General features: G+C 41.4%; 1 protein-coding gene across 6 annotated transcripts in view; it reads right to left on the reverse strand.

Moving 5' to 3' along the window:
- The window catches only part of MYO1D (myosin ID), a 382,230-nt gene that overhangs the window by 77,420 nt on the left and 279,559 nt on the right, over nt 1-25,251 (reverse strand). Inside the window, exon 22 of one of the 6 annotated variants that reach the window (XM_021928921.2) lies at nt 23,453-23,814. The exons of the other annotated variants lie outside the window; for them this stretch is intronic. Within the exon in view, the coding sequence (XP_021784613.1) occupies nt 23,772-23,814 (43 nt within the window). The 3' untranslated portion in view covers nt 23,453-23,771. Of the gene's footprint in view, nt 1-23,452; nt 23,815-25,251 lie in introns of those variants that run through there. 6 annotated transcript variants of the gene reach the window in all.

The raw sequence follows: 25,251 nt of genomic DNA on the forward strand, positions 1-25,251 counted from the left end.
TGGTAGCATACTCACTGCCACTTTCTAGCATATTTTAAAATGAAAACTTCTTGGTGGTATATTGAAGAAATAAGACTTTAAAACGCTCTCTCCCCTGTTCAATTAGTTTTGGGAAATCAAAAAGCACTTCCATTCCACATCCAGAAAATCTGATTTTGTCAAGGCAATTAAGAATATTACCCTTTTACTCTAGCAAAGTAACCCACGCAGAGGACTGAAAAAAATGAAAAGCAACAGTCCCTTAACCCACTGCTGGTTCTTTCATGCTTGCTTTAAATTGCTTCTACTTTTAGCTCTTTTTATGGTGAACTCCAAACACTAAATAATAGGCTTATATTGCCTTTCTGAATTTATCAACTTCAATTTACCTGAAATTATCAACTTGATATATATCCACTGACTTCCCTTTACAACAGATCTAGGTTCATATCATGAATAACCCCTGCTCTGCTCCTCACCTGTAATTTCATCAATAGTTGTATTACTTCTTGACCACATTAAATAACATAGGTATCCTTTATTTTTGTTCCAGCAACAAGAAACTCTCTCTGTATTCCCCATTTTCTAAGGTGTGGATGCCAGTATCTCCACCTTCCTTCCAGCACTTCTACTCCCCCTCGCCCACCTCCCGCCAGCTATACTTTTACACCAGAGGCTGAGGCAGCTTCCTTTGTGACATCTCCAACACTGATATCTGGATTTTACCTCCCAAAGATGCTCCTTTCCCAGGTACCCCACTCTCAGCCACTGCTACTCCATCTACCCAGATGCTTCAGCCACAAACAAATCCTCTCTTTCCCTTTCGCCCACAAAGTCCTGTCATTTCTACCTCCAAATATATTTCACCATCTCCATGCCTAAAATGTTAGTACAAGCCACTGTCTTCTAATTTTAGGAACAGCCACCCTCTTGTCTTGCTATAATTCACCCTCCACAAAATGGCCAGAGTGATTTTTCAGAAATATAAGTCAGATCACGTCACTCCCTTTGCTAAAAAATCTCTTATTAAAATCCCCTTATCATTATCCACGAGGCCTTCAATGATCCGGCCTGGGCGATCTCTCACTTCCATCTCCTATACTCTTCCCCTCATTCACTCTGCTAGAGCAACACAGGCCCTTATCGTTCCACTGTCACAAGCTAATTTCCACTTCAGGGCCTTTACTTTTCTGCTTGGCAACATCTCAGATCTCCTTCTTCTCGTCATTCAAATCCTAACTGAAGGGTCACTCTCTGACAGGCTTTCCATGTTAGCAAAAGCAACCTCTTCTCCCTAGCTATGCTCTTTCATGTTATCCAATTTCAGCTTCTTCACAGCACTCCAGACATTACCTTATTTGTACTTGCTTGGCGTTCATACCCCTTTCTAGAATATAAGCCCTTTAAGAAATGTTTCGTTCACTGCCTGTAGATTCCCAACCACCTTCTATGTGTGGCACATACAAGGCACTGAAAAAATATTGACTATTGTCCACTCGGTGTTCTGTAGCCTTAATTAAGGCTTCTATACTTTGGTTAAGATTAATTCTAAAAGTTGGAAATCAAAGAATGTTTTATTCCTGCAAACCTGTAATTATTATTCACTGTTTAAGTAATGTCCCCAAGTATGTTCTATTTTCTTTCTTGGAACTTAACAATTGCTTTTTCTCTTCCATGGTCTAGAATTGAATGAAATCCCTTGAATCCCTGCATTTCATAGGTACCAATCATCAGAGCCCTGGGTCTTCTTGCTCTGTCAGTCGGTACCACAGCTGCCACTCAGGGACTTTATCTCTCTCTTGATTTGGATCTGCTACCTTTGGCTCTCATGTCTTCTTTCCTGTTTTATTACCTTACTTCGCTGGAATATATCCTCAGGAAACTTCATAGGAAAGGGTGTGTGTGAAAGGCTCTGACTGTGTTGTTGGTTTTTTTTTTTTTGAGGGAAGGTTTTGATCTGTTACCCAGGCTGGAGTGCAGTGGTGTGATCACTGCACACTGCAGCCTTGAACTCCTGGGCTCAAGCAATCCTTCCACCTCAGCCTCCTGAGTAGATGGAATGACAGGCATGTGCCACCACTTTCGGCTAATTTATTTTTTATTTTGTAGAGATAGGGCCTCCTTATATTCCCCAGGCTGGTCTTGAACTCCTGGCCTCAAACGATCCTTCCACCTCAGTCTCCTAAAGTGCTGGGATCACAAGTGTGAGCCACTGCGCCCAGTCTCTGACCAAATTTTATCCCTTGTTTTTTTTTTTTTAAACTTTGTATCTGACTGATACTTTGGCTGGGAATAGAATTATAGGTGGACAATACTTATCTTTCCGTACTTTACAAAAGCTTCTCTTTTAGCATCTAGTATAAGTGAAGAGAGTTCACATACATGCACACAGTTGTATCATTACTGGCAAAGACTATCCAGATTGACGCACCCAAGATGAAATTTTGTAAAGCTAGCTAATTTAAATTAAGTGAGTTAGTTTGAATTATAGTATGTTGAGTAAAGAAATTCAGTTTTCTTTCTTTCAAATATAAATAGCGTCTCCACAAATTCTTCTCCAAATCAGGCTAATTGTCTTTCTGCAAGTCTTCTTTTCTTAATCATTTTCTTAGTAAACTTCTTATTCACAGCAGAGTTCTCCTTCATGCTGCCCATCACCATTGTACTTGCTTTTCGTTATTCTTTGAAAATTCAGTGTGGTAAGAAATAGTATCTTGCTTATTGCTCTATCTCTGGTACCTAACTTATCTTGAAAGAGAGCCTGGCACTTCTGAGTGTGGGCTCACTATACAGATTGAGAAAATAAAAGTAAAGGCACACAAAGGTGAGGTGTAGCTGAAGCCCTCTCAAAGTCAAGAAGCACATCCCTGGCGAGCTGTTTAGACTCCCTAGTCCTAACATCAAAACAGTGGTTTGCAGGGATCATGAGCTTTGAAGTCAGAAAAACTGGGTTTGAATCTGTCTGTGCTCGCCACTTGCTAGCTGTATGACCTTGGACAAATCATTTACAGGCTCTGAACTCCAGGTTCTTCATTTGTAAAATGAGGATAAATATGTCTATCTTGTAAGACAGTGACTTTGAAGGTTAAATAAGATAGTTTAGGTAAAGTTATTGACATAATTGTAGGAGCCGATAGAAAGTATTGGAAGTATTATTGTTATTAATAAAAGGAATGACATGTTGATATACAGAAATCAAACCTAAAGCACTAATTTTGATGAAAGAATCCCAAATTTATGTACTAGTCACATAATACTAAGTATGATAAAAACATTCTACAGTAAAACTCAAATAATTAGCAGGTATTTAAATAAGGGTCCTTTTGGCCCAGCCAAACGTTCTTCCTACTTTCCATAGTTCCAATCTGAGGACCTTTGATTTACCTTGTCTGTATATAGCTCAATCCATTAAAAAATCATTAGGCAGCAGCCTCAGGCTACAAAGTCTTACATTTGATTTCTTTTGTATCCTTTAATTTACTGATGAAAATTTTGAAAGAGTAAAATTGAAATTAGTGAGGCTTTATTGAAAGTTCATTACATCCACAATAAATTTTGCTTGGTTAAATAAAATTTTCCGTGTGGTGTGATTACATAGTACAAGGAAAGAGATATTCTGGGGTGACTTACGGATACCCATCTTATTATCTCAGTCCTATCAGACGCATAGTGAGTTCTCTATCTGCTCCGGTTTCCATCTTATGCAGGGAATCCCATGGACTTCACCCCCCATTCCCTCTGGGGTGTGTTGCTCCTAACTTTGTTTTCACTTCATTATCTTTTAATGGCTCCTGTTTCTTCTCTTTGGAGTTTGCCTGGATCCTGCCCGTCAGAGAGATGACTGCTAGATTGATGGGTCAGAAATACATTCACCATACGGACTCCAGAATCACCAAGATTTTTCTGTGCTCAACTACCTTGTGCAATCAACCTGCAGAGGCTAGTATTCCATGGCCACAGAAAAGGAAACACTGGCTTTTAAAAGGTAGCTTCCTAGTATGCTTGTTGTCGAGGGAGCATCTTTTTGTTTTGGTGTGTTTCAATCAATGCCCTCATCTAAGAGATGTGACAACAGTCAAGGTGCAAAACCACAGGAACCTCAAAACCACTAAAAGCTGTATATTTGACTCCTTTTACCTATAAAAGGGAATCCATTAGTAGACTTCAAGAACAAAATCAGAGTAAAATTAGTTCACTCTTAGGTAGATCAGGGGTGAGTCAGGAGAATAAAGAGGAGGCATGTCAAAATATCTATTATCCCAAAGAACTTTGGGGAACTTGCAAGCTTGCTACTCTGCCCCACTTGCTATTTAGGTTCCAAGCACTATGACTGATGGCAAGTTTGTAAACTACAAGGTTTTATATTTAAAGGAACCTGGGTCTCCTGACCTTATTTCTCTATCTAAGATAGAAGCAACAAAAGACAGCATATTTAGGAATCTGCATTAGAGTCAACTACCAAGGCTTTCTGAGGACAATTGTGACTATCTAACTGTAATCTGTTATAAAAGGACGGTGAAAAGGTTTTTAAAGCAGTACAAAACTCTAAAGAGAATTCTGTAGTACATATCCATAATGTATCACATACTATTCAGGATATCAAAATAACTTTAATTTTACTAAATGATATGATGGTAGTCCATGTGCCTAAGAAATGTGTTTCTGTGGTAACATTCATATTTTGTTAATCTAATATCAGCTTTGATTTACTATTGCCTCTTTTTAAAAAGGGTCATTTATTTATGAATGAATGAATGAGACAAGGTCTTGCTCTGTCACCCAGGCTGAAGTGCAGTGGCATGATCATGGCTCATGGCAGCCTCGACCTTCCCAGGTTTAAGCGATCCTCTCACATCAGGCTGTCAAGTAGATAGGACTACAGGCACATACCACCATGCCCAGCTAATTTTTTACTTTTAAATTTTTATTTATCTTTTTTTTTTCAAACAGAGATGGGATCTTGCTTTGTTGCCCAGGCTGCTCTTGAACTCCTGGGCTCAAACGATCTTCCTGCTTTGGCCTCCCAAAGTGGTAGGATTAAAAGAGTGAGGTAGGCCGGGGACAGTGGCTCACGCCTGTAATCCTAGCACTTTGGGAGGCTGAGGCGGGTACATTGCCTGAGATCAGGAGTTTGAGACCAGACTGGGCAACAGGATGAAACCCCATCTTTACTACAATACAAAAAAATTAGCTGGGCGTGGCGGTGGGCGCCTGTAATGCCAGCTACTCAGGAGGGTGAGATAGGAGAATCACTTGAACCCAGGAGGCAGAGGTTGTAGTGAGCTGAGATCGCGCCATTGCACTCCAGCCTGGGCGACGGAGACTCAGTCTCAGAAAAAAAAAAAAAAAAAAAAGTGTGAGGTACCATGCCTGGCCTAATTTTTTATTTTGTATTTTCTGTAGAGACTGGGTCTTGCCAGGGCTGGTCATGAACTCCTGGGCTCAAGTGATCCTCCTACCTCAGCCTCCCAAAGTGCTGGAACTATAGGTGTGAGCCACCACACCCTGCCAGGATAAGTGATTTAGAACAGAGATAATATATAGTGTCTAATGATTAATCAACATTTGTCAGGTGTTGAGATTTTATTTTTATACCTTTCCTTTTGCTGAAAGGTTTGAGTTCTGCTCTTCTGAACAGATGGCTATCATTTAACTAACAGCAGTACTGAGTTTATTTACTAAAGACTCATAGTCTAGTCACAAAAAAATTAATGTGATTTAGCTTTCACTAGTAAGAGTTGAAAATAGAGCCTAAGTAAGAATCCAACAGACAGAACTTTCAAGATTCAGAAACATATATATATATATTTTTTTCTTTTGAGACAGAGTCTTGCTCTGTCACCCAGGCTGGAGTGCAGTGGCACGATCTCGGCTCACTGCAAGCTCCGCCTCCCGGGTTCATGCCATTCTCCTGCCTCAGTCTCTCAAGTAGCTGGGACTACAGGTGCCTGCCACCATGCCTGGCTAATTTTTTTCTATTTTTAGTAGAGACAGGGTTTCACCGTGTTAGCCAGGATAGTCTTGATCTCCTGACATCATGATCCGCCCATCTCGGCCTCCCAAAGGGCTGGGATTACAGGTGTGAGCCACCGCGCCCGGGCCTCAGAAACATTTCAAAGAGACCTTAGAGGTAGCTATTAGAATGCCCAGGTTTATAAAACATAAGAGATGGCTGGCACAAACTGTATATAAGAGGGTAGCAGAATACGGCTTTGAAACCTCATATACATAAATTATGTGGTAAAAATATTTCCCTTTGTTAATGGTCCTAAGTTCTTTTATTCAACCCATATGAGAGGTCCAATAACTTGCCATCAAATCATACAGGGTCACGTAGGCAGTGGCCCCGAGGGGCATGGCATATCAGATTTCCTATGTGTATAAGGTTAGGAAACTATACCCTGTCTTCTCAGGATCATACACCCACATTTGTAAGGTTACTACTTTCACCTGATAGCAGAATAATAACTTCAGAACCCTGCTCATCTGGGAATCAGCATTAGCTGGCCGAGTTTAGGACATACCTACGATTAGATTTTCAGGTTCTCACCTACAGAACAGATCCTCGGAACTGGGTTTCTTGAACTTGTACAGTATGAAAAATTAAGCTTTTGAGTTTGAAATGACAGAATTTGTAATAGAAAGAGATAATATTCTAAAGATCAGATAATACTTCCATTTAATCTTTTTATTAATTTTAGCACGCAATTTGGCTTTTACCCTCAATGCTTTTACCAAAGGTGCTTTCAAAGGTCACCAAATCAAATGGACTGCTCTAGGGGTAGGCCTCCTTTAATGCGGAGGCATCTGACCTTGCTGTCTTCTTTCTGGGAGAGCACTTCCCCTAAGTCTCCTCCTACCATTTGGCCTCCCATTTATTACATGTAGGAGTTGCCTAGGGGTCCATCCTGGCCCCTCTTTTCACTCTACATGTTTCCTTGGTGACTTCCTCCTGCTTTGGCATAACTTCAGACTCATTTACATTCCCTTCAAGTTCCTTGACAATCTGGTCATATCTACATACCTTTCTGGTAGTTCCTGCCACTCCCCTCAACACAATCTCTGATCTTGCCACGTGGGACTACTCACTGTTTTCAGAACGGTGGCAATGTTTTTTATTTTTCCTTTTCTTTTCCCTTTTTCTTTCTTTGAGATAGGGTCTTGCTCTGTCACCCAGGCTAGAGTGCAGCGGCATGATCACATCTCACTACAGCCTCAGCCTCCTGGGCAATCCTTCCCTGCCTCAGCCTCCCAAGTAGCTGGGACTACAGGTATGTGTCACTATACCCAGGTAATTTTTAAATTTTTTTTGCAGAGACAGGGTCTCACCATGTTGCTCAGGCTGGTCTCAAACTGCTGGGCTCAAGTGATCCTCCAGCCTTGGTCTCCCAAAGTGCTGGGACTACAGGCATGAGCAACCATGTCCAGCCCAACGTATTTTCAAATAGTTCCTTTATGTATTTGTTTGTGCTGTTTTCCTCTACACAAAATTCATGGCCCTGTCTCACCTGAACATCCCTCCCTATACTCCAGATTCTAGTCACTTTTATTAAGGCATGCTTTATTAAGGCATCACTGACATACAATAAAGTCCACATAATTAAGGTATACAATTTGACATGTTTTGAGATATATATTATACCTGTGAAACCATCATTGCACTCATACTGTCCATTACTCCCCAAAGGTTTCTTGTGCTGCTTTGTAATTCCTACTTCCTGCCCTTCCCTATCCACTCTCCAACCCCTGACAATGACTGAACTGCTTCCTGCTCCTATAGTTTGTATTTTCCAGAGTTGTATATAAACAGATACACTTTTCAGGTTGGCTTCTTTCACCAAGCAAAATTATTTTGAAATTCATCCATGTTGTAGTGTGTATCAATAGCTCATTGTTTTTAATACCGAGTAGTAGTTCACTGTATGGATATAATACAGTTTGTTTATCCATCTTCCAATGCTAATGGACATTTGGGTTATTCCTAGTTTTTGGCTATTACAAATAATTTGATATTAACATTTGTGTATGTCTTTATATGGATAAATATGTTCATTTCTCCTAGATAAATATCTAGGATTGGAGTGGCTGGAATATGTGGCAGGGATATGGTTAGCTTAAAACACTGTCAAACTGTTCCCACCATGATAATATAAAATGGCAATATAAATTATTCAATTAATACAATTATCCAAAATGGACAAACCAGTTATCCTATGCAATAGAGTTAAATCCTATCTTAAGGGGAAAGCATTCAGTCTTTCACCATTAAATATGATATTTGCTTTAGATTTTTTCATAGATGTACTTTTTTTTTTTTTTTTTTCACCAGAAATGGATGTTGGATTTTAAATGCTTTTTCTACAACCACTGAGATGATTTTTTTTTTCAGTTTGTTTATTTGGTGAATTTCATATATTGATTATTGGATGTTAAACCAACCTTGCATGCCTGGGATAAATTCCACTTGGTCACAATGTATTATCCTTTTTATATACCGTTGGATTAGTTATTTTATAAAATGCTGAATTGGATGCACTAAATTTTGCTTATAATTCTTACATCTATGCTCCTAATGGACATTGGTCTGTAGTTTTCTTTTCTTGTATTATCTTCGTTTGGTTTGGTATCAGGGGAAGACTGGCCTCAGAATGAGCTGGAAAGCATTATCTCCTTTTCAATTTTCTGGAAGAGTTTGTGTAGAACTGGTGTTATTTCTTAAATCTACAGTAGAACTCCCCAGTAAAGGCATCTGGATCTGGAGTTTCCCTTGTGGAAAGGTTTTAACTATGAATTAAATTTCTTTAATATACATAGAGCTATTCAGGTTATCTATTTCTTCTTGTGTGAGTTTTGCTGGTTTGTGTCTTTCAAGGAGTCTATTTAATCTAAGCCGTCAAATTTACTGGCATAAAGTTGTATAACATTCTTTTGTTACGCAGTTAATATCAATAGAATTTGTATTGATGTCACATTTTTCACGTTGATATTGGGAATTTGTGTCTTCTGCTTTTCCTCATCAGTCCTACTAGATGTGTATCAATTTTATTTTGGTACTATTGATGTTTGCTATTGTTTTTCTGATTTTCATTTCATTGGTTTCTGTTCTGACCTTTATTCTGCATTCTTTGGTTTAATTTGCTTTTATTTTTCTAGTCCCTCCCTCCCTCCCTTTTCCTTTTCTCTCTCTCTTCCTTCCTTCCTCTCTCTCTCTCTCTGCCTCATTCCCCTCTCTCTCTTTTTTTTTTTCCTGACAGGGCCTCACTCTGGCTGTCCTGGCTAGAGTGCAGTGGCTCGATCCTGGCTCACTGTAGCCTCAACCTCCTGGGCTCAGGTGTTTCTCCCACCTCAGCCTCCCAACTAGCTGGGAATACAGGTGCATGCCACCATACCTGGCTAACGTGTGTGTGTGTGTGTGTGTGTGTGTGTGTGTTTTGAGATGGAATCTTGCTCTGTCACCCAAGCTGGAGTGTAGTGGAGCGATCTCGGCTCACTGCAACCTCTGCTCCCAGTTTCAAGTGATTCTCTTGCCTCAGCCTCTGAGTAGTTGGGACTACAGGTGTGCACCACCACACTTGGCTAATTTTTGTATTTTTAGTAGAGATGGGGTTTCACCATGTTGGCCAGGCTGGTCTTGAACTCCTGACCTGTCTTGGACAGGTGATCCGCCCGCCTCAGCCTCCTCCCAAAGTGCTGAGATTACAGATATGAGGCACCATGGCTGACTGATTTTTTTGTAATTTTTTACTAGAGATGGGGTTTCACCATGTTGGCCAGGCTGGTCTTGAACTCCTGACCTGTCTTGGACAGTTGATCTGCTGCCTCAGCCTCCTCCCAAAGTGCCAAGATTACAGGCATGAGGCACCACGGCTGGCTGATTTTTTTGTAATTTTTTAGTAGAGATGGGGTTTCACCATGTTGCCCAGGCTGGTCTCGAACTCCTGGACTCAAGCAATCTACCTGCCTTGGCCTCCCAAATTGCTGGGATACAGGCATGAGCCACTAGGCCTGGCTTTTTCTAGTTTCTTAACATAAAAGCTGAGGGCACTGATATGATACTTTTCTTTTAAAATCTACACATTTTAGAAGAAAAGCAATTTATTGTCCTATATCTTTCTATAAAAAGTATTGCTTCAGCAGCATTACATTAATTTTGAAATGTTATTGCTTTCATATTCATGAAGTTCAAAATACTAATGTCTCTTAATTTCCCCTTTGACCTATAAGTTACTTTGGAGTGTGTTATTTGGCTCCCAATTATTTAGGAATTTTTCCAGGGATCTTTTCGCTATTGATTTCTAATTTTGTTTCATTATGGCAGAGATTTTGAATGCTTTTATATAATATTTACTGTAACTGTGACATGACCCAGAATATGGTCTATTCTGGCAAATATGCACTTGAAAAGAATGTGTGTTCTGATGCTGTTAGGCAGAATGTTTTATAAATGGTAACTAGTTCAACTCAGTTCAACTCAGTTGATAGTGTTCACATTTTCTATATGCTTACTGATTTTCTATTGACTTGTTCTATCAATTATGGAGACATTTGTCCATTTTTCCTTGTTGTTTGTTTTTGCTTTATATATTTTCAAATTCATTTAGGGCCATATATATTTAGGTTTGCTATGTTCTCTTCATGAATTGATCCACGTTACTTTTACTATTATTTTTAAAACAGATAATTGTTTTTTAAAAAGATTTAAACAACAAGGAAAAAATCTTACAAATTTGCTTGTGTAGCTATTATTTCTAGTGCTCTTCCGTCACTTTTGGAGATCTATATTTCCATGTGGTATATTTTTATTTCCATGTGGTATATTTTTATTCTTTCTGAAGGACTTTAACACCTCTTCTACTGTGAGTCTTCTGGGAATAAATTGTTTTATCTTTCTTGTGTCTGAAAAGTCTTTTAATTCACCTTTGTTTTGGAAAGCTATTTTTGCTTGGTATGAAATTGTAGGTAGAGGGGGTTTTCCTTCAGTACTTTAAAGATGTTTCTCTACTGCTCTCTTACTTGCACTGTTTCCAACGAGAAATCTGCTGTCATCTTACCTTTATTCCTCTGTATATAATGTGTCTTCTTCCTCTGGCAATGTTTATCACCAACTTTGAGCAATTTGATTGCGATATGCCTTAGTGTAGTTTTCGTCATGATTTTTTTTTTTTTGTGCTTAGGGTTCATTGACTGTTTTTTTTTTTTCAAACGGAGTCTTGCTCTGTCACCTAGGCTGGAGTGCAGTGGTGTGATCTCGACTCATTGCAAGCTCTGCCTCCTGGGTTCATGCCATTCTCCTGCCTCAGCCTCCCGAGCAGCTGGGACTACAGGCACCCACCACCATGCCCAGCTAATTTTTTTTTGAATTTTTAGTAGAGACGGGGTTTCACCATGTTAGCCAGGATGGTCTCGCTCTCCTGACCTTGTGATCCACCTGCCTCAGCCTCCCAAAGTGCTGGGATTACAGGCATGAGCCACCATGCCCGGCCTCATTGACTTCTTGGATCTGAGGATTTATACAGTTTTCATCAAATTTGGAAAAATTTCAGCCATTATTTCTTCAAGTATTTTTTCTGTCCTCCTCCTTCCTTCGGGTACTTTGCTTACTACTCCTTTACATATTAGGTCACTTGAAGTTATCCCACAGTTCCCTGATGATTTATTCATTTTTTGAAATTTTACCTTTTCTTTGTGCTTCATTTTGGATAGTTTCTATTGCTATGTTTTTAAATTCACCAATTTTTACTTCTGTAATATCTAATGTGCTGTTACTCCCAGCCACTGTAGTTTAATATCAGACATCACAGTTTTCATTTCTAGAAGTTTGATTTGAGTCTTTTTCTTCGTTTGTTCTTTCTTTTTTTTTGAGGCAAGGTCTTGATCTGTCACCCAGGCTGGAGTACAGTGGCACAATCATGACTCACTGCATCCTCAGCCTCCTGGGCTCAAGTGATCTGCCCGCCCCAGCCTCCCAAAGTGTTTGGATTACAGGTATGTGCCACGTACCCTGCTGATTTGGGTATTTTTTGATATCTTGCATACCTTTAATTTTTGTTAAAACACAGTTATAATAATTATTTTAATGTCGTTATTGGTGATTTCTAACATCTGCGGCAATTCTGGGCTGGCCTCGAACTCCTGGGCTCAAGTGATCCTCCAGCCTCAGCCTCCCAAAGTGCTGGGATTACAGGCGTGAGCCACCATGTCCAGCTGTGTCCTACTTTTTAGGGACTGTGTTTGTTCTAGTATCCAGAACAAACACTACCTATTTTTTTATGACATTTTCCCCAAATCTCACTTCTGTCTAAAGATGTACTTTTACCTCTGTGCTTTAAACCACTTTCTTTATACTTCTACAAACTTATTATACATTATACATTTGTTTCCCTTGATAAGACAATAACCTATGGCAGGAGGTTGGTCTTTGCATCCTTGTGCCTAAAATGTCTGATATGTGACTGAGCCTCAAGAAATAGATTTTTCTGGTTTCTATGATGCTGGCCAACCAACACTGACTTTTATGTTATTATTTTACCATCTTAACTATTTTCAAGTATACCGTTCAGTAGTAATAAGCATATTTCCACTGCCACTGTTGTGAAATAGATCTTCAGAACTTTTTTTTTTTTTTTTTTTTTTTTTTGAGCCAGGGTCTCACACTGTCATCCAGGCTGGAATAGCTCACTGCAGCCTTGACCTCCTGGCCTCAAGTGATCCTCCTGCCTGCCTCAGCCTTTGCAGTTGGAGTAGTGGTACTATAGGTGCATGCCACCACGACCTGCTAATTTTTAAATTTTTTTGAAGAGACAGAGTCTTGCCATGTTGCTCAACCTGGTTTCAAACTCCTGATCCTCCTGCCTCAGCCTACCAAAGTGCTGGAATTACAGGTATGAGCCACAGCACCTGCCCCAGAACTTTTTCATCTTGTAAAAAGACATATATATTTTAAAGGAATGAACAAATTTGGAGCTGCCTTTTGATAAACTATGGGACCAAAAAATGTTGATCTGCTCAAAGGCCTATAGCTAGCTGGTGGCAGAGTTAAGACTAGAAGCCACATTGTCTGTTTCCTGTCAAATACTCATTCCTAATAGGTCTGTTAATTCAAAGCATATGCCAAGCAGAGAAGGCCAAGAATTTCCGTGCATCAAAGCCTCAGATGTGGAAAGTTACTAATTCTGATGGAATAATTTAGCTACGCTGGGCTTGGGTTGTTTTCATTTGTCTTGGTTAGCAAGAAATATAATATTCTTTAACAAATTGTTCTCTCATTTTTTTTTTCCTTTTTTCTGACAAGGAGTTCTCTGAATCATTCTGTAAGGCTGCTTTCCTTTTCCATTTTATATCTAAATTTCGTTTCTTCTTATACCCTCAGATTCTTTTCATTTTGTAAACGATATTCTAGGCCTGGTATCTTTCTTCCTAAGACCAGATATAACTCTTTGCTTCATTTAGTAATGATTCTGTCTTGCCAGCGATGGTTGCATGGATTGAGCTGATTTTATCCATTATGAAAATGTTATGTGAATTTACTGGCTACTAGTTGCTTTGGTTCTGTAAGAAAGGGCAGTCTGGCCAGGCGCGGTAGCTCACGCCTGTAATCCCAGCAATTTCAGAGGCTGAGGTGGGAGGATCACCTGAGGTCAGGAGTTCGAGACCAGTCTGGCCTACATGGCGAAACCTTTTATCTACTAAAAATACAAAAATTAGCCGGGCGCGGTGGCTCAAGCCTGTAATCCCAGCACTTTGGGAGGCCGAGACGGGCGGATCACAAGGTCAGGAGATCGAGACTATCCTGGCTAAGATGGTGAAACCCCGTCTCTACTAAAAATACAAAAAACTAGCCGGGTGTGGTGGTGGGCGCCTGTAGTCTCAGCTACTCAGGAGGCTGAGGCGGGAGAATGGCGTGAACCCGGGAGGCGGGGCTTGCAGTGAGCTGAGATCCGGCCACTGCACTCCAGCCTGGGAGCACAGCGAGACTCCGTCTCAAAAAAAAAAAAAAAAAAAAAAAAAAAAACAAAAATTAGCCAGGTGTGGTAGCAGGCGCCTGTAATCCCAGCTACTCAGGAGGCTGAGGCAAGGGAATCTTTTGAATGTGGGAGGCGGAGGTTGCAGTGGGTGAGATCACACCACTCCACTCCAGTCTAGGCAACAGAGCAAGAATCTGTCTCAAAAAAAAAGGAAGGGCAGTCTAAAATAGTCTCATATTAATGTTTAAATATTTTTTTCTAGTTATATAATTAATACATAACAATTATAGGAAATTCAATATTCCATATTTTTTTGACACAGCTAAAGACCAAAAATAAAAAACATTAAGTGCAAAAAACATTTTTTTTTTTTTTTTTTTTTTTACCTTAAATATCATTTCGGCTACTTCTTTCAATTTCAAATACTGAAGAAAAGGAGACTTGGAATAATTTCTCTACGTGTAAAAGAGAAGTTAAAGGAAGTAATTGCTATTACCTTTTTAAGAAAGGTTAGAGGATGGTCTTTGAATTCAATCGAACAAACCTTTCCTCATTAAATACAGAAGTCTGGGATTTGCAGAGGATCTGGTAAGGAATGCATGCCATGGGGAAACACCTGAGCAAACCATAGGAATTCGTTTGCTGAGCCTTTGTCCGTGTTCTAAGCTCCAGAAAATACTATGTTCCTTGCCCTCTGAAAATACAGGGGGGCTGGGTGCGGTGGCGCACGCCTGTAATCCCAGCACTTTGGGAGGCCGAGACGGGCGGATCATGAGGTCAGGAGATTGAGACCATCCTGGCTAACACGGTGAAACCGAGTCTCCACATAAAATACAAAAATTAGCCGGGCGCGGTGGCGGGCGCCTGTAGTCCCAGCTACATGGGAGGCTGAGGCAGGAGAATGGCGTGAACTCGGGAGGCGGAGCTTGCAGTGAGCCGAAATCGCACCACTGCACTCCAGCCTGGAGGACAGAGCGAGACTCCGTCTCAAAAAAAAAAAAAAAAAGAAAATTCAGGGGGAAAAATTAATCTGAAAGAATGATCTCTTCCTCTCTTCTCTGGTGGTTTCTTATCTCCACTCTAGTGTCGCCTATGACTGAAAGAATCACAAATTTTAGCATCTTGGGGACCGAATGGGCCCAGAGGCTTTCCTACTCCCTGTGTGTGCTAATGACATTCTGAACCCAAAGGCAGAATTTTACATTTATATAGTTGTGTGGTGTCTTCTCATTATTCTAGTCTGTCAAGAGACTTAGAATCCTAACCTGTCATCAAAATACAAGTTAACCTTCCTGGGTTTTTCTTTTTTTTTGAGACGAGTCTCCCTCTGTCACCCAGGCTGGAGTGCAGTGGCGCAATCTCTGCTCACTGCAAGCTCTACCTCCGGGTTTCATGCCATTCTCCTGCCTCAGCCTCCTGAGTAGCTGGGACTATAGGCGTCCGCCACCACGCCCGGCTAATTTTTTTTGTATTTTCAGTAGAGATGGGGTTTCACAGTGTTCGCCAGGATGGTCTCCATCTCCTGATCTCGTGATCTGCCTGCCTTGGGCTCCCAAAGTGCTGAGATTACAGGCATGAGCCACAGCGCCCAGCCCCTTCCTGGGTTTTTCTTATTTGCAAATTTGTAAGTATGTCTTCATTCAAGTCATTGTTTAAGAAAAATTGTTAGTTTTACCCAATTTCTTCTCACTGAACTTATGCTTTCTTTTGTTGCTTTTTTTCTTTAAGTATGTATAAACTATGATAATTTTAGAATTTTGCTGAAAATTTGTGTCAGGTTCAACAATAATTATAATTTTTGCATCTGTGTTCACGTTTGCACAACAAGGAAAACCTTTGCCTGCCTTCAGTCTCTTGGCCCTTTTCCACTCTCCATGACTGCTCAAAGATTTCTGAGAGTGAATGGGGGTTCATATCAAAATGCTTTCCAGTGTCTCAGGATGTGAGTCATCTGGCCTGGAGGTGTGAATTAATAAAGCATCCAGCAGTCCTCTTTTTCTAGTTGGGCTTTAAATTCCCTCTTGATGCTTATTCTTAGTTTCAAAAACTAATTTCTTTTTTTTTTTTTTTTTTGAGACAGAGTCTCGCTCTGTCCCCCAGGCTGGAGTGCAGTGGCGCGATCTCGGCTCACTGCAAGCTCCGCTTCCCGGGTTCCCGCCATTCTCCTGCCTCAGCCTCCCGAGTAGCTGGGACTACAGGTGCCCGCCACCTCGCCCGGCTAGTTTTTTGTATTTTTTAGTAGAGACGGGGTTTCACCGTGTTAGTCAGGATGGTCTCGATCTCCTGACCTCGTGATCCGCCCATCTCGGCCTCCCAAAGTGCTGGGATTACAGGCTTGAGCCACCGCGCCCGGCCTCAAAAACTAATTTCTTGATGGGTATGATGAAAACAAGTTTCTTTAACATGATACCATTTTCTCTAAACATGTTTGTCGTACCCTTGTAACAACAAGCAGTGCTCCTCTCTCATTTTTGTTACTAGTTTTTCCAAGACTCATTAGGTTAGGACTCTGTTGGATGCGAGTGACAGAAACTCAATTCATAATGACTTAAGCAAAAAGGAGAAGTTGTTATGAACTAGGGCAATTCATTGATTAAAAAGTAACTTGCCAGGCCAGGGGTGGCAGCTTGCACCTGTAATCCCAGCACTTTGGGAACCTGAGGTGAGCGGAACACTTGAGGTCAGGGGTTTGAGACCAGGCTGGCCAACATGGTGAAATCCTGTCTCTACTAAAAACACAAAAATTAGCCAGGTATGGTGGTAGGCACCTGTAATTCCAGCTACTCGGGAGGTAGAGGCAGAAGAATTGCTTGAACCCGGGAGGTGGAGGTTGCAGTGAGCCAAGATCACACCACTGCACTCCAGCCTGGGTGACAAGAGTGAAACTCCGTTTCCAAAAAAAAAAAGTCACTTGCCAAATGGTGAATTCACCAAAGGTCATCTGCTGAATGACTAGTTTGCCAAATTGACCACATTTGCATATTTAACAAGGCTGACTTTTGTTTATCCAATTTTTGTTGGACGAATTAGCAGGGTCAATGGGGGCTGTGAATACCTGGGGTTCTTGGGTCTTCAGCCTCTCTCTCACCCTTCAGCCTACCCCTTCTTGGCCCCCTAGTCTTCCCCTCCCTCTGCTCTTCAGCCTCCCTTCCCTGTGGGATTGGCAGCCCAGATGCACTGGGCACAGACTCTCCTTTCTTCCCTTCTCTCCTCTGTTCCAGCTACTTCCAGCTGCAGCAGCAGGGCCAGAAACAAACGGACCATTCCTTAAACTGTTGTTATGAAAACAAAATGAAAAGCAATCAATTAGAACTTTGTAGAAATCCTCAAAAACTATTAATTGCCAACTCACCTAGCTGAACTGTATACTTTATAAAAAGTCAAAAGAAACACATTTTTGGTAAATCTATAAATTTGGTAAATTAGATAATTAGTCATCTGGCAAATTTGATAGAAGAAAGCTAAATATCAAATGGAAAATAACAAAGAGGATTTCAAAATTTAGGATAAGCTAAAGTCCCCATAGGAAATGCTAAAATCTGTGGATTTTGATAGCTGCTGGTTGGAAAGTGTGTAGAGCGATCTTTCAGGAAAAATGTGGATCTGCATGACCTGAAGTGTAGGTTGCTTGTTTCTGATAGTCAAACCCTAGTATCTGGCACTGCTATCTGGGAGGAGTCCCTTTAAGAGCACGATGCCTGATAAAAGACACACGTGCTTGCTAGTTGTTTGGAAGCATCTGACAGAGGGATGTCCTTCCCTGATCGTTCAAAATAAACTCCAAACAGCATACCTGTACATTTGAGTGAAGTCCGTTTTTTTCTGCTCCACTTAAAAAGACTAACCCAACCCAAGAGCCTTAGTTTTTTTTTCACCCTGAACATGTATTAAAAAGCTGTTAGAAGGGACATATTCAAGGATTTTTTTCAAGACTAGCTTTTGGTAACTTCACAAATTTTTAAAAGTTCCATGAATTGGTATTGGGCAAACTGACTTCTGGTGAACTAATTTTTAAAATCCATTTAAAAAACTGTGGCAAAGGCTGGGCATGGTTGCTCAGCCTGTAATCCCAGCACTTTGGGAAGCTGAGGCAGTTAGATCTCTTGAGGCCAGGAGTTTAAGACCAGCCTGGCCAATGTGGTGAAACCCCATCTCTACTAAAAAATTAGCTGGGCTTGGTGGCACACGCCTGTAGTCCCAGCTACTTGGGAGGCTGAGGCAGGAGAATTGCTTGAACTCAGGAGGTGGAGGTTGTAGTGAGCCGAGATTGCACCACTGCACTCCAGTCTGGGTGACAGAGCAAAACTTTGTCTCGAAAACACAAAAACAAAAACAAAAACAAAAAAACAAAAAACCCCAAAACCTGTGGCACCCCACTGCCTCACCAAGAGAATAAAATTCATCCTCCCAACAATATCCAAGTGTATAGTAAAACAGTGTCAACCATGTGCACATTTGTGAACTGGATTTTGACAAATTGGCCTGTTTCAGGTCACACAAAATCAACAAAGGGCATATAGTCTGATGGCTACAAGGTGGCCAGCCTCCTCCGGAGGCAGACCTGGGGCTTGGATGTTTCAGGTCCTGCTTCACCTCGAGTCCTGCTGCTCCCCGTGGGTTTGCTATGCTCTATGCTGTTCTCTCTTACTGAACCCAACTTCTCACCTTTGGAAACATGGTGAGCCACAGCTCCCAAGCGTTTTGCCTCCATGCATAGGAGAGTCAATGAGTTATAAGTCTTCTCTGATCCAAAGCCCAAAAATCTTGAGGGATAGGGAAAGCGGTCCAGGTTGGGTCAGATACTACCTGTGCCCTATAGTCAGCTCTTGCCAGGGAGTAGGGTGATGTAAGGATGTGGTGCTTCTCGTCGGACCATGCAGAAGTGTGACAGGGGAGAGGAAAGTCCCAGAAGAAGGGGTTACTGGACAGACTAAACAATAAATGCTCCCACACCCAAGCTCCGCCTCCTCCCCAATTTAACATTACCATCATTCATACTGTCCCTTGAGAATCTTCTCCCCTATGAATGGCTGTAGAACAGGAGGAAGCTTCTTTAACTTCTTGCTTCCTTGCTGTCCCTGAAGGCAAAAATCTAGGTCCTTCTCATTCTAGGGATTTTTATTGCTAATTACTACAGGGGTGGCAAAATAACAAATTTCAGGGGAGCTACAAAAGCTAAAGAATTTTGTTACAGTTTTTACTCCATGACGATTTTTGATTCCTGGTTTTATTACTGAGGTTTCTCACATCTGCCTTTGTAACGTCTCTCTTGCTAGCTCTTTCTCTGTTCAATTAACTTTTTTGGCATGTGGGGCCCACAGATGTATTACATATCAACTAGTGTTCCTCAAGTTCCCACTTCCCTTAAGTGAACAATTATTTTGCATTCTTGAGCATGTCCGGGCTAGGCGATAGCTGTGTCATCAGGCTTTGTCTTGTTGGGCAGTTTTATATTTTTATATTTATTTCCCCCATTACTTATATGTTAAAGTTCAAATAAGGGAGGAGACCACCCCTCATATTGTCTTATGCCTAATTTCTGCCTCCAAAGAAAGAAGTAAAAACTAAAAGGCAGAAATGTAATCCACAGGCAGATGGCCCAGCACTGTGCCCTGGGCCTGGTAGTTAAAGATCAGCCTCTGACCTGACTGCTTGTGTTATCTATGGATTCCAGACATTGCATGGAAAAGCATCGTGAACATCCCTGTCCTGTTCCATTCTAATTACCGGTGCACGCAGCCCCCAGTCATGTACCCCATGCTTGCTCAATCGATCACGACCCTCTCACGTGGGCCCCCTTAGAGTTGTGAGCCCTTAAAACGGACAGGAATTGCTCACTCGGGAAGCTTGGTTTTTGGAGACGTGAGTCTGCGGATGCTGTCAGCTGAAAAAAGCCCTTTCCTTCTACAACTCGGTGTCTGAGGGGTTCTTGTCTATGGCTCGTCCTGCTACACAAATTCATTGGCATGGGCTTTTATAAGTTTCTACTTATTTTTCCAGTCTCATTTCTTGCTACAGCCCCTTTCGTCCCCTGCAATCATCCAATTCTCCCAATGTACCAGCTCCACCAAGTTTCTGCATATTCTGCTCCCTTCTCTGGGGAAAATCTCATCTCATCCCCAAGCTGATAACCTCCAACTAGACTTGAAGACCCAACTGGGTGATCATTTGCTCTGCCAGGGATCTCCTGACTCTGGCAGGCAAAGGGGGCTGGTTTATCCCCTGTGTTTCCATGGCCTTTGTCCATGGTTTTATTATAGTACGTACTGGGCAGTATAATGTACATGCTGTCTTTTCATGGGATTAAGAGTTGTTTGAACGGAAAGGACTGCAGGGTTCTTCTTGGTATCCCTCCTACCACCCGTAGCCTGACCTGTGATGGGTGCTCAGTGAATGCATGCTGAATGATGGTATAAAAACAGAACAGTGTTTGTTGCAGATAAAACACTTCACTGACTATATTATGCTTATACAAACTCCTGATTCCAGTATAGCTGCTAAGACCTGAAATAAACACATTAAGAGAGCTTTTAAAAAATCGCATTAAGGGCCGGGCGTGGTGGCTCACGCCTGTAATCCCAGCACTTTGGGAGGCCGAGGCGGGCGGATCACAAGGTCAGGAGATCGAGACCATGGTGAAACCCCGTCTCTACTAAAAATAGAAAAAATTAGCCGGGCGCAGTGGCGGGCGCCTGTAGTCCCAGCTACTCGGGAGGCTGAGGCAGGAGAATGGCGTGAACCCGGGAGGCGGAGCTTGCAGTGAGCTGAGATTGCGCCACTGCACTCCAGCCTGGGCAACAGAGCAAGACTCCGTCTCAAAAAAAAAAAAAAAAAAAATCGCATTAAGTTGAAGAGTTATATCTGACATTCAATTTAGAAAAAAATTCCAACAGACAGCACAAACCAGGGTATTATTCACTAATCATTTGGTGAATACATGAATACCTCACAGGAAGATCTCTGTTTTAACATATATTGTGAAGTTTAGAGCTATGGCCTTTAAAAAGTAATATGATTACTCTACAGGTACAATAGCTAGCCGTGGAAATGCTGAAAAGATCAGTTTTCCAGTATTTTTGGATTCAATCTTTCATCATAAAAGGCAATGATGAACATGTCACAAAGCAAATAAGAATCTTTGATCTGCACAAAAATCCCCAGAAAATCTCCTGTCATCAAAGCAGGTAAAGCTGAGGACGACTGTGCCCCTGCACATCCTCTTGGTGAGCTTTGCCCAAGGGCAGCTGCTTCTCAGTGCAGATGGGCACAGTGCACAGGGAGAGATGGAAAGTCAGTAGACTGCTCACAGTACACAACAGCTGTTACATTTTAACACTGTTTGATTTTTCCCAGCTTAGTCACACTGAAAACCTTTTTAAGATTTCTCTCTGCACTCTTTTGTGTATAGCAGGTGGGCTGAGTGTATATAAATAGGTTAAGTTCATTATGTGGAAGCCTGCTCTTCGCAGGTGGGGTTTCCTAGCTGGAAGTGGCCAGGTGGGCCCTCACTGTGAACTTCTTAGGGTAATTAAAAACCATTGCTTGGAATGACAGGCGGCTCTGTCTAGGACAACTGGATGTGGTAAACAGGATCCTGGTTCTGTGTGATTTCTTTGTAATCCTCCACTCATTTCTACTCTCCATTCCTTTTTTACTCCTTTTCTCTGAGCCTCAGCCCTCTTTCCACCCCACCTGTATTCACTGGGGCAGTAGGGAATGTTTCTTTTGCACTTGTCAGCAATTTCAAAAACATGAATCTTTGGTGATTTCATTAAAAAAAAAAACCCGCTTTCATCACAATGGCATCAGCAAATTGGCCATGCCAAAACATGATGTGCTCCTTCTGGTCATTTTCTATGTCAGTTCATGAAACCAGTGGCTGTCAAGCTTCAGCATAGGGATCACCTGGGTAGCTTACGAGGAATGTAGGTTCCTAGAGAGTCTGATTTAGAGGGCCTGGGATGGGCCCGGGGAGCTGCTTTTTGGAAAAACACCTTCAGGTGATTCTAATGCAGAATGGAGCCCACACTTTAAGGAGCCCTGATAAAGAAAGACTGTCATTGTCTTTTTCATGGCTGCATGCTTCTCAATTTTATGGAAATACCATGACGTATTTAACCATGTTTGTTTTGATGAACTTTTATATGGTTTGTTATGTTTTTGCAATTAAAAACAATGTGATACCATTTGTTTTTCTTGCCCAAGACCGTGTATCACTTCCGCTCCTTTCGGGAAATGCTGGCCCCGTACACTTTGTCCCCAGTCACTACCACCCCACTCTGCCTCGCTCTCTTCCAAAACATGCTCTTCCTCAGGTTTTCCTGGAGACTTCCATGTTCTTGGAAGACACCACTTCTTTGGCCAAAGTGACTGTCACTGGGGTAGGCGTCTTACCCATGCCATGACAATCATTATTCTGGCCACAGTTATTGAGTCAGTGGGAACAGTGGGTTTTAGGACAATAGCCCAGGGAACTTTCTTTTAATTTCCCACTGGTGGCAAAGCTGGAAAAGGAGATATAGAGTTTCCAGCCATGTGGAAGCCACCATTACAGGAGAGTGAAGCTGGTAAGACAAGAGATGTGAAGATGAGAGATGGAGACTGTGACAGCATTTGACTCCTGGATCATAGCTGTTTCTCTTCCAAAGAGCCCCAGTAGCAGGCTTTCTGAGGCTCGTTTGCCTGATAAACACAGATGACAACTTGGTTGGGCATATAATTTTTGCTCTCTAACCTTTTCTCCTTAGAAGACTAAAGATGTTGCTCCACAGGATTCTAGCATTTACTGCTGCAGTACAGAAGATGGAGGGAATCCTAATTTTTGTTCCTTTGTAAGAGAATCTCATTCCACTCCCAGGTCTGTGTCTTTAATACATACTTTGTAATTTCAAGGATTAACTATATACATAACTATATATAAAAGGAGAGTTATATATATTAAGAGTTATATATATTGGCTGGGCACGGTGGCTCATGCCTGTAATCCCAGCACTTTGGGAGGTTGAGGTGGGCGGATCATGAGGTCAGGAGTTCGAGACCAGTCTGGCCAACATAGTGAAACCCCGTCTCTACTAAAAATACAAAAAACTAGCCGGGCGCAGTGGCGCATGCCTGTAATCCCAGCTACCTGGGAGGCGGAGGCAGGAGAATTGCGTGAACTTCGCAGGCACAGGTTGCAGTGAGCCGAGATCGTGCCACTGCACTCCAGCCCGGGCAACAGTGTGAGACTCCGTCTCAAAAAAAAAAAAAAAAAAAAAAAAGTTATATATATTAAAAGGACACCAGTCTTGGTGTTCTTACATAAAGGGGCATATGGACTCTTCGGGGCTCCTTCTTGTAGCCCACTTGTTTGTAGCCAAAATCATTTCTCAGCTTTTAAGCTGGAAAATTACACACACATATATATATAGTTAACCCTTGAAATTAAAAAAGGTCATCATGATAACAAAGTAGGTTCTCTGGAGCTTCAGAAAAGGTGCATTCAGTACAGACATATTTTCTTTTTGTACGTTTTAAATTACCATACTTTATTGAATATCAGATGCTGTCTCTGTAAGATGTACCCTTATTTTGTGTATTGCTAAGAAAGATAACATGATGCCCATTATAACAGTAAATTCTGCACACTGAGAGACTTCAAACTTTCCTTTCACATCAATTCTATTTTCTTCAATATCAACTGTGCCACTTTCAGATTTTAATGTTGATTTACATTTTAAAATATCTTTCCTTAATTCATTCAAATAATTGAATACTTTTGTTTGTTTCTCAGCCAGCACACTCTTCGTCTCAGTCTGCCATGTAATCTTGGGCCTGTTTATGTAGAATCTATGCTTTCTTGAATTTTATGCAGAGTATAAGCAGATGGTTTCTGTAATATAAATTTTATGTTATTGGCCTTTTCAGAAATAGGCTTTCCAAGTCTTATAATATCTATATCTCTCTTACTGTTAATATCTTCCTTTATAGGCCTCCCAACTAAGGAGACATCTATGTAGTTTTGGTTTCTTACATAAAGGGGCATATGGGTTTTTCGGGGCTCCTTCTTACAGCCCACCTGTTTGTAGCCAAAATCATTTATCAGTTTTTAAGCTGGAGAGCTGGCTTGTGTGCAGACTCTAGTTGTGGTTTCAAAGTCTTCTGCTTATTATGAAACTGCTGATCTGAGCAGGAATTCCTACATCCTGCTTCCTTGTCAGCTCACTGACAAGGAGAGTCTGAAATTATTTCTAATTCTGTAGTTGTTAAAGAAAAGTGAATGGAAAGCTGCAGCCCGCAGCATTCAGCATACTCATGGCTCTTCCAGCCCACAGCCCTTTTAGTTGCTGATTTAATATCTTGAAATGCCTCCTCCCTTCTGTCCCACATGTATTACATTGCTTAGAGCTGTAATCCTGGAATCAGTCAAGAAAAGAGACATGCATATGGTGGTATGAGGGCTGGCAAGTGGCAGGGATAGCCAGAGGTTGGTTAACGGATATAAAATTACAGCCAGATAGAAGGAATGAGTTCTAGTGTTCTCTAGCACTGCAGGCTGAATATAGAACCCTGGATCTGTAATCCTATCTATAATCGGTCACAATTAACAATTTATTGTATATTTTCAAATAGCTAGAAGAGAGGATTTTCAATGTTCCTAATGAAATGATAAATGTCTGAGGTGACAGATATGCTAATTACCTTGATTTGATCATCATACCTTGTATACAGGTATCAAAATATCACTGTATCCCATAAATATGTATAATCATTGTATCAGTTAGAAAAATAAAAAAAGGAAAAGAGGTATTCATAAAGGGAAGGAAACTATTAGAAGAATTTTTCCTTTCTTTCACGCAGGAGAAGGATTGAGTTAACATCTTCTGGTGGGCAAGGTGCATCTATCAGTAGGAAGGGCTAGAAGCATCCCACCACGAGTGGGGCCTATCAGTAAGCAATTCTGTTTAACAATGCATATTCAACAGTTATTTACAGGGAACCTTCTGTGTGCCAGGCACTGTTTTGGGCACTAGGGAAACTGCAGGGAACAATATAAATAAAGTCTCTGCTTACATAAAGCTTGTATTCCAGTTGGAATATATACAACACACAAGTAAAGATACAGCATGTCAGGTGGAGATGACACCCATGGGGAAAGATTAGGGGGATTTGGGGACAGGGAGTGGTGGGACAGGCTGAATTGCTATTCTCCATAGGACAGTCAGGGAAGACCTGGTGAGGCGATACATGAGCAGGGGTGAAGGACGCCCCTCTCGGTAGGTCCAGGATTGAGTCATATTTCTAGTTTCCAGCACTATAGAAAGCTGGC

The sequence above is a fragment of the Papio anubis genome, chromosome 17, assembly GCF_008728515.1.
Source record: "Papio anubis isolate 15944 chromosome 17, Panubis1.0, whole genome shotgun sequence".
In the NCBI taxonomy this organism is placed as follows: domain Eukaryota; kingdom Metazoa; phylum Chordata; class Mammalia; order Primates; family Cercopithecidae; genus Papio; species Papio anubis.